General features: G+C 40.1%; 1 protein-coding gene across 1 annotated transcript; it reads right to left on the reverse strand.

Moving 5' to 3' along the window:
- Positions 1 to 1,849: 1,849 nt before the first annotated feature.
- Positions 1,850 to 10,641, reverse strand: slc30a2 (solute carrier family 30 member 2). Its single transcript, XM_030772512.1, has 8 exons — positions 10,562 to 10,641; positions 5,484 to 5,692; positions 4,174 to 4,320; positions 3,657 to 3,810; positions 3,210 to 3,429; positions 2,759 to 2,864; positions 2,327 to 2,461; positions 1,850 to 1,995 (listed from the first exon to the last, which is right to left on the reverse strand). The coding sequence occupies exons 1-8, from the start codon at positions 10,639 to 10,641 to the stop codon at positions 1,850 to 1,852; spliced, it is 1,197 nt and encodes a 398-aa protein (XP_030628372.1).

Consider the following 10,641-nt stretch of genomic DNA (forward strand, 5'->3'; position numbering starts at 1 on the left):
ATAGATAGTGGGTCTCTATTTGACACCATCACTCCCAAAACACCTCAACTGACATTTCTTCTTTCACTTACTGCAAACGTGGAATTATCACATTTGATTTTTCATCATTGCAGGTCTTCAGGTTGGCAGCCAACACACTGAAAATAGGATGCTATACTGTCATGTTATTCAGTTCACATTTATGACTGTTACAGATGCAGCCCCAGCTCTTTTGCATGGCAACCCTGACAGTCATGTTAAAACTCTAACATGGTGAGTTTGGGGACTGGAATGTAAGAAACCTGTCAGAGGAGACACTGTGAGCAGGGAGGCTAAATCAAAAGGCAGAGGCACTGTGAGCAGGGAGGCTAAATCAGCACAGTGAGGTGACGTGGACTTAAGGGCAGGCAGGGCGTAGTACTGATCTGGTCATGTGTTCCTACAACACATAGCATACATTAGCTCATATATGCATCATGTTCATTTACAAATATATTGATTGTATGTCTCTGGAGACATGATGCAATGTATTAGAAATGCGTAAACAAAGTTTTAATTTAGTGTCCTTTTGAAATATGATAAGCAAGCTCTGTGTCACTGCTGGTTTGGTTGGTGAGCTGATTATATATTTAAATATTTCTTTTTCCATGCTGAAAGGAGTCTCACATGGTCATATGTACCATCAGTGCATTTAGTCCACAGTGACTTATTCCAGATTAGAACACCGGTGTTTGTCAAAAATTTGCCAGAAAATACAGGCACTACAGCATCAGCCTCACATCTATGCAAACTCACTGGCACTCAGGACATGGATGAGGGTGTGATGATTTAAACGCATGGATGTTCCTTTGGAGCCTTTTGGACAGTGCAGTATGAATTCTGTAGCTACAGACAGTGCTTTGGTCCCTCAAGCAGAAATGTTTAACTATGAAAGAGCAACATCTGGATTCAGTGAAAGGAGAAGTGTAGTATGAGACTGATGGGAGGATTATAATGCTAACTAACCTTTTTTTGTAACCAGCCTTTAGAGGAAAGAAGTGGTGTGTGGAAAGTTCTCTCTAATTGAAGAAGTCCATTCTTTTATTTGGCCTGGGTCTTTTGTCAGGCCTGACAACATAATGCTGTGCTTTGGCAGACTCTCAGATTGATCTGAGAGGAACTCTTGCAGCAGGGGCACTTCTGGGGAGGGTATCATAAACCCAAGTCTAATTGTTTTCAGGCTCATCACATCGATACTCATCTTTTACCCTGCGAGTCTGAGGACAGGCAATTACACTGGGCTGCTGCCCTAATGTATGGGCAGCAGCGATGAGCCAAAGGCCCAAATTACAAATCAACAGAACGCTCAGGACACTGGCAGAGACTGCGGCAGTAGAAGCTGAGTGTCATTGATTTCTCACATTTGTGTGTTTGTATGTACTGACACCTCCTATACTACTTTATTCAAATGCTGTTCCCTTAAACACTTTTGTTTTGGTTTAGAAAGCTGGACCTATTTTTCATAATGTATAGTTTAACTGAAATGGCATAAAGTAAAGTGATAATGGGTCAAAGTTGTGAATTTGTGCCAGCATTCAGTTTCTGTGAGATCACATGTTGATTCCAACTCTGGTGAGGAACCTTGGTGAACCGTATAAAGGAGTGGATCGTGATGTTGTGGAAGTATCAAGGGAATCTTATGCCCAATCATTTTTTTTTATCTGTTAAATCGACAGATGTTTCGACTCCCAATACAGTGGAAGAATCTTAGAACATTCCTTCACTGTCTTCTCCTGGTTTGGGTTGTAAATGAAGCGTTTTGAATGGGCGAGGGTATTTTAACATAGGAAGCCTCTTAGGACAGCCCACCTTTCAGCGGTCCTCTAAGACATTAGTCAATGGGGTCCTGGCAGTTGGTACAGTGAGCCATGTCCTCGGAGTAGGGCTCGATTTGGATAGTGGTGCTATAAAAGCCAAACTTGGTCTGGAGAAGCTCCGTAGCCTCCTTCAGAACACTCTGGGGATCTGCATTCTCCTCTAAGATTAAAATAAAACAAACAAAAACAATATTTAAAAGACACAATTACTTCAACTGCCCCTTCCTCAGTTCCTGCCTGCAGTCCCAGCTCTTGGTGATAAGTCATGCACTCAAGGGACACTTGTGGCTTTTTCTCATTGCATATGTGAAAAATGGAGATAAACACAAAAGTTGGACAACTCAGAAGTAAAAATTAAATTGATATTCCCAGGGCAATTGATATCAAAGCACAGTTTACCACCACTGGGGTAAATTGCAATGATAATGTTACATTATCATACTGGATCTGCATGACATTGGAAGAAAGAAGGGCTGAGGAGTATATCTCACCGATAGCCACATGGACAGACAGCAAGGTCTGGCCCACTGTCAGGGCCCACAGGCGTAGACTGTGCATGGCTTTCACTGCCTTCAGAGACAGCAGCACCTCCTTCACCGAGTTAAACTCAATTCCTTTAGGTGCCCCTGGGTTCACACACAGAACACAAACATTCACTATCTCAGAGGAGCACCCATGAAAGTTACATCAAGATTCATAATCCACTCAGAATACCCCTGCATTATATTCCCCGGCTTAAGACTCATTGGTAGATCTTCAGCCCAAAGAAAGTGTTAAAAAAGCCATATTTATTTTGAGTGTGAAACATTTATCTGCCCAGTGTGTATTACAGATCTGCAGTCTTTTCACCCTAGAGAAAGCACTCTGTCCCTGACTGGAGACAAATCAAAAACACTTTAGGTACAGATGGTTTGTTAGCCTGCCTTCCATCAGTATTCTGAAGACATCTCTGAGGATGGTGACAGTGGTTCCCAGTACAAACACAGAGAAGAGGAATGTACATATTGGATCAGCTACTTTATACTCCGGCTGCAACAGAAGCAAAAAGAAAGTTAAGATGTCATGAAAAATGACGCCAGATGGCTGTATTTACAGTTTCATGCTGCATTAGACTAAGGGTAATCAAAACAGGATTCTATATTTGTATGGCTTGGTCTGCGCCTTCAGGAGGGGAAAAATCTGGGAAAAATTCCTTTATAAAAGTTTACAAGATGTGGTATTCTGGTTCAGTACTTGTTAGTTCTGAAAGGCAGTTCCACACCAGCATTTTCAATGCAGGGCCAGTGAGCAACATTTAAATTGTTTAGCATGGACAAAGCTGTCACTGACGCAAGATCAGCCAGTGAAGATGTTATATTTGTCAACTATACTTACCCGAAAATAGATGATGGTAGCTGCTACCATCACTCCTACACTCTGCAAGAGGTCGCCCAACACATGGATAAATGCTGCCCTGACACTGGTGTTTCCATGGGCACCCAGGAGACTGTGGGAGTGGCCATGGCCTATGGGGCTCAGCCCATCCTCATCAATCTTGTGGTAGCCTGAGCCATGGCTGTGGAAGTTGGTGGAGTGGTGGAGTATGTATGCCATTCTACAATACAGAACACCATAGCTATTTAATGTGTTGGTGCAGACTTACAGTCCACAACATGGTAGACCAGAACTACTCAACTCTGGATCTCAGATTGGTTTTTATGACTTGCTGGAGAGAAAATTCCATAATGAAATGGCAATACCTAGAAGGAGTTCTGGCTTTTATAGCATAAATTGAGTACATGTTTTTGTACTAAATTCGGATAATAGAAGAGATGCGCTCACATTATGTTGACAACCACAGCACAGCCTGAGGTGATTAGCATCACATGTCCCTCGATTTCATAGTCATTTCTCACAATCCTCTCAATAGCAAGGTACACGAGCACCCCAGTCACAATCCAGATAGACAGCACTGAAGCCAGGGCTCCCAGGATCTCTGCACAGACAGATGGAAAAAGAACTTGCATTTAGTCCTTGCCAGGGGCACTTACTGTATCTCTGTCCAAGTGACAGTTTAGTGCTCATAGTGATTAGGCCTTTTAATTGACAATCCAAAAATCCAAAACCTTCATTCGGTGAACTACACAGCAGACTACCCTCCACAAAAGTTAACCTTTCAGAGAGCTTTGTTTCAGCCATAAGAGAGGTCTGTTGAAGCATCCAGGTTTAGTCAGGTCTTTCAGATTTCATAGAAATTTTCTGTCTGTAGATGTCCAGGATGAGCGTTGGCTACCACTGAACTTGTACACAGCTATGGTGAACATTCTAAATATGGTTCCTGGAGTCTGTGGTGTCTGACCTGAACGGTGCCAGCCGAAGTTCATGGTCTTGGTAGGAGGTCTGGAGGAGATCCACAGGGAGAAGAGGCTCACCATCATACTTCCAAAATCAGTCAGCAGGTGGGCAGCGTCGGTCATGATGGCCAGGCTGTGAGCTAAATAACCACCTGCAGAAACAGTGGATGTTACCCCCTAAGCACAGCTCTCCACCTGAAGAGACAACATCAGAGATTCACCCTGCCACTCTTTACAGTGGATCAGGAACTCACAGCAGTTCTGCTTCAGTCAAAATCCCATGGGCCTGTAAATGGGGTTTCATCTGAATATTAGTCAAAGCATATTTAGGTGTATAATACAGGTACAAAGCTTTGAAATAAATAGTCTACATTTTTCTGAACATGAGATTTTATGAGACATACCAACTCTGTGGTTATTTTGAAGTAATAGAAATGTGCAATACATTACAAAAATATTCTCTCTGTTTAACCATATTCATTTTGTACTAATACTATCAACTAAATCACATTTGCATAGCCCGGGGAAAACTGTGAGGATGGGTCAGTGGTCCAGGCAAAACAGTCCTTTCAGATGAATGTTTTTTAAGAGGTAGTAATGATTCAAAAGGAAAAAGATTATGATTAATGTGTTTTTCTGACACTGAAAGTGCTGACTCAGAAACGCAGCAGTGCTACAGCAGAACAAAAATCATTTTAAAAGTAAAGAGAAATCAAAGTTCACTGAGTCATATAAATGTGCTAGGCCACACTTGATTTGAATCCCAGAAGTTGCTACTGCTATTTTATTTTATCGCCTCAAACTAAAAATTGAAATGTACACGAAGAGATTATGTTTGTTTCTTTGACTGCTCAAAAAACACAGCAGCAAAGATTAGGGATGAATAATAAAAACTGAGTGATCTTAGAGCAAACAGGACCTTTCTGAGCAACAGTGAATATGCAGCTCTCTCTTTTGTAGATGGAGAAAAAAGGAAAAGAAAATGCTTAAACCTTTTTAAACCTGTTACCAACTGAGCTGCAAAAGCACTTTCTTTCTGTTAAAAAAAACTCCCAATAATAATCACATACTCTGCTTCTGCTCAATGTTTTGTGTATTCTAATGATTTTAGGAGTGTTCCAATAGAAATAACAGTACATACACCCAAATATACTGGAAACCTGGAATGTAACTTTAATGTATCTTTATACCCTTTCTCCACTCACAGTGTGTTTCCATCTGCCGTATACAGCTGAACTGCTTTTGCTTGCGTACGCGCAGGGTTATGTCTGCACGTAAGAAAAAAATGTCATAAAAAATCTAAAACAACCCTTACCTATCACCTCCCCAATCATGAACACCAGACACACCATGGAGGCAATGTAGAGCTTCTTCTTCGCCATCAGTTTTTCACGGTTCTCCCCATACGCCGCCCTGTTGCCATGACAATGAGCACTCACGGGCCTCTTAAGCTCAATGGCACCAGCTGTGTCTCCATTCTCAAAAGGCAAGTTGGGATAACCTTCTTTGGTACCTGCAAGTTCACTACAGGGCAAAATAGGATGATTTAGTGACCATTCTCACACAAACCTATAATCCAACAAACAATATGTTTTCTATCAGTTACACCCATCCATTATATTCATTTTAAAACAAGCACATTGACCCCCCCACCCCACCTTACCCTCATCCTTGCCCCCCACCCCCCAACCATTGATGCTGATGTTGCAGTTGATGTGATACTGATATTGGGCATGAGAATCACACATCCAAGCCATTCTCACATCACATGCACTCAGATCAGACTGATAGAGCAGCTGAGTGCTGACAGGGCTGTTTTCTCTCATTGGCCTCAGTGCCTCCGCGAAAGCCTCTATGATGAGGCTAATGGGCCGCAAACACTCACTCTCACTGAGCAGGAGATAACCCAGGCTCCACCCCCATTTCTCCTGTTCTGAAAAGAGCCACTCGGGCGGAAAAGAGAGTCTGTTTAATCACTCCATCGGGACAGCCACATGATACACATGGCCCTCTCAATGCCTGGTGAGCACACACACACACACACACACACACACATACACACTCACACACGCACACAAATACATCTTCCACAACACATGTACACACACAAAGGCTTGTACTTATGAATCAAACCCATGAGTGATTTCAATTCAGTCACACTACTGGGGCTTCATCTTGGTTACAAAACATAATTGTATTTGGATTTGATGAAATAGAACATGTCTCAAAAAAGGGATTAAGTTGCCGCTCTGTTTCACAGCTGAGGTCCTTTGTATTTATTACCAAATGGCAGCACTGCCAGCAGCTTTACAGCAAAAGAATGACTGTCCATTTAGTCTCCTGAAGAATTTTAACAGAACAGTCATTCAGTCTACTTGATTTCCTCAGGAGCTGACTTGTAATATCACAGCAGTTCTTACCTAATTCAAAAAAATTACCTTTACAAGACAGCTTTTACTGCACAAACTCTACCAGTAAAATACCCTGTTTGAGGAAACATTTCCCATAACAACTCCTGACTTCAAACCTACTCCAAGTGCCTCATTACACAAATTGGTATTGTGCACATCTGGTGAGGCTTGAAAGAGGAGCAGCTGTGTGGGGTTTTTGAATGTTGATCCAGTCTAAGACAGAGAGCACTATTTGGACCTGAGGGCCATAGCATGAGGTGATAGTGTATGAAGCCACTGGTTGAGGTGATCTTCTGAGTATTCCTCAACATCATTACACACAAAATTACATATGGGCTTGGTCATTCTGCTTCTGAGAGAGATAATATGCTTTTTCACCAGCCTGACATTCATCTATGAAGGAAAGATTTTACAAATAAAACAGACAGAAGAATATTTAATACACAATTCAAAGATATTTTAGGCAAGATATTTCTAAGAGATGAACAACCCCCATGGGGCTCTGTGTTGCATAGCAGTCATTCATATGTGATGAGCAATAACCCCCCCCCCCCCCCCCCCACACACACACACACACACACACTCACACACAACCCCCTTCCGCATTTGTACCTCTTTAGCATAAGAAATAATAGCTTATTTGTATATTTTCATATTACTATTACTATTAATATTATTATTAATAGTAATACTATTACTACTAATATTACTATTCCTACTGTGATTTCTTTTCTAAATCAAACACACACGTTTTTTTCTAAATCAAACACACACACACACACATTTTTGCTCAATCATGTAATCTGTAACATAGTCACTGGCATGGACTCTGTTTTGGCAGTACACTGCAATGTAATTCTTACAGTAGCACACAAACATAACACTGTAACATCTTTGTGGGGTTCTAGTGTAAAACAGATAACGAGTGATAGTGTATGACCGGAGGGGACTGTGTTTAGTATCATTCGTCTGCAGAGGCAGAATATACTGCACTCCTTTGGGCTGCCTGTCATAATCTCTTACTGATAAGCAGAGACCCTGAATGGAGAGGGAAAATGATCTGATGGATTTTGACTCAAAAAGGGAGCACTGGATATCTTAACTGCGATCTAAAAGGTGGTGTCAGGCTGTGTATTTAATCATCATCTGGAAATGGGTCTGTTTTGTGGCCAGTGGCCATTATCTTTTCCCTGCTGACAGCTCCAGAAGTTCCAACTGTGATTAAGCTGAAAGATTCTATTGATGTTTTCCTTCTTTGCTCTCCCTATTTATTTCTTCAAAATGGAAACAATAGACCTTTAGACTGAGGAGCTGTGTCTGTAGTGATAAATTCCACTGAACATTAGTTAAGTTTCACTACTGAATCTTCCTAGGTAACAGAGCAATAAGCTCACGAACGTTTCCCAAGAGCCAACATCCCAGTGGTTTAATTCAGCATTGAATCCGCTGCAACATTCAGAAGTTAGTAAGGACTCCTCGTTTCTATTATGGAAGGATATGGAAAATTAGTCAATGATACTTCTGTTTTCTCCCTGTTTTAAGATGGTCCATTATTTTCTCAACGCCTCGCTAAACCATTCTTTTATGAGGTTATATTTAATGTTCAATAAGAGGGTTGAACTCAAATAAACGGCCATGAAAATTCATACTATGAGGTTGCTCTAAAAACGTTGCTGTTATTTTGTACTAAAATATTGACTTTATTTGTTTAATACGTTATGCGTTACTATTAGGCATTGGACATTCCCCTCCGATTAATCGGCGAATTGTTTTGGCCAGATTCTCTCGCTTTTGTTGACTGGATAATACAATGTTCTTACTGAAGGTTTTTTTTTCCAATAAAATGTGGTAAAACGATTCATAGACCTACTCGTACCCCCTCTTTTTGGTCAGACAAAATTGTTCCTTAGGCTTAACGTGAGTACGAAACGTTGCTGATTGGAAAGTACAGGCATAATTGGAATGAAAGAATGTGGCTCTGCAGTGTATCACAGCGGGCGCTTTGTAGTCCGAGTCCGAGTCACATACAAATATTATACCTGCAGAAAATTGTCTTGATTAATCGACAATGTGTATAGCAAGTTATCAGGCAACAGTTCATTCGTGAATAAATTAGACAAATGCTGTAAGAAAAAGTGTGATCAAGACGCTATAGGCTACGTGAAAAACTCAAATACACACAAAATAAATTAAAGACAAGTCTCAATATATTTTACAGCCTAAATAATATTAGGCATATTTGGTGGGTGACTATTGGGGCAGCAAGAATTGTGCACTATTTTTAATATATTTATATCAAATGTCTATTTCAATGTTCACAGATACCTATTTAACAACTCGTCAACGTGAAAATGTATGCATTAAACTTCTGTTAGAATTCATGACCTCACAGGCGTAATTTACCGCATAGCAATGCTTTCTGTGGATCGATAGAGTATGGTTTGACTTTGTCCTAGGCGTGTTGCGGCAAAATTGCCACTGTTCCATGTTTGTATGAAGTTCTGATAGTATGTCAAGTGGATTTTTATCAGTCTACACTACTATTTCATCTGAGAACGGTCTCTGGCCGTGGTCCTGAAACGGAATCACCAGAGACCACTGACTCTTTTTTCCCCTTGTAATTTCATAGTTATTTTACATTCTTCATATTTTAACAATTATTTAATGTTTGTTCCAAAGCTAAGGATAATGATATTGTTTTATTTTCTTTAACATTATTATTATCAATAATTCAAATATACCTATAGTCTATAGGCTATGCTTTACGATCCTGTACTGAGATCTTTGAGAGATAATACGTCTTTTAACTGATTCATTTAAAAAAGAAACAAAAATCATCAATAATGTCACTCAAAAATGTCTGCATTACATTTCTTAAGTTTGATAGGATTAGCACAGCTGTATGATAGTTTAACTGAGAATGGGGGGGGGGGGGGGGTCATTATTCCCAAAATAAAGGGACCAGTCTGAGAACACCAATTTGTTTTTACTCAGCAGAATTGTTTACTTGTGGTTATTAATTTCTGGGTTAGTTTTATTATTATTTTTTTTTTTTTTTTTTTTTTACATTGACATAATACAAGAAGTCGCATATGTCCTCATCATGATATCGCAATGCATACCCTCATATTGCGTTGTATATTTCGCAGAAAATGCAAAATAATATTATAATATTCTAAGAGTAAAATTAATGAGCTTTCAGACTGCCAAACAAATATCCCTTTTTCAGATCCCCTGATACGAAATGATGGGTTTGCACAGTGCTCAACGAAGTTCCCCGCGGCCATCAGTCAAATACTGTCCAAGATGAAGTGAGGCATGGAAATGAATTTGCCCATTCACACTAAGCATTTCACACACTGCTTACTTGATAGGACCATGTTGACCGTATGAGCACTCTCTAGACAAAAAAAGAGATGTAACCATGCCGTTCTTTAAGGTTGGTTGTGTAGTAGCAAAATAAAAAATGAGCACTACATGTTTTCGTCTTTTATTTCGCGTATCAGGGACACATATGGCTTTTTTTCTCAGGCCACCAATCTGCCTGAATGGGGTACTCTTCGCCTTCACTTAAGAGATAACAGAAGTGACTCCATCTGGTATATCTCTGATGATGAGATATATACAGAATACGGCACAGTGTCCAGTTGAACTGCCCAAACCGTTCTCAATTAGTAAACAAAATAAGCCCAAAAACTGCAGACACACCAATAACGCAACAATAAGAAACAATGCAACAGAGAGCCGGTGAAAATTTTCTAAAAGCATTCTGTAGCAATTGATGTGAAGTTTGTGATTTTTCAATTAAATCAACGGAGAAACTAACATGACATATAAACGTAACAATAATAATAATAATAATAATAATAATAATAATAATAATCGGCAGGACATGCAGCATGTTGCTCCAGCAAATTCCAATGCATTTGATCATGATCACAACACCGTAAGTGACCAGTACACGCAAACGCGCAGAAATTACCTTTGTAGTTTTAAGGAATACATTTTGGCATTCTTTTCGTTGATGAGGTGAGATTTCTCGGAATTTAGCGGTGGATCCAT

The sequence above is a fragment of the Chanos chanos genome, chromosome 4, assembly GCF_902362185.1.
Source record: "Chanos chanos chromosome 4, fChaCha1.1, whole genome shotgun sequence".
In the NCBI taxonomy this organism is placed as follows: Eukaryota; Metazoa; Chordata; class Actinopteri; order Gonorynchiformes; family Chanidae; genus Chanos; species Chanos chanos.

Excerpts from the sequence above, each read along its gene's own strand:
- slc30a2 (XM_030772512.1), bottom strand. The coding sequence starts at position 10,641 with ATGGATCCACCGCTAAATTCCGAGAAATCTCACCTCATCAACGAAAAG. Across the intron at positions 3,430-3,656 it reads GCTGTGGTTGTCAACATAAT|AATGGCATACATACTCCACC; the intron begins GTGAGCGCATCT and ends TCTGTATTGTAG. Across the intron at positions 2,462-2,758 it reads CTTCAGAATACTGATGGAAG|GGGCACCTAAAGGAATTGAG; the intron begins GCAGGCTAACAA and ends GTGTGAACCCAG.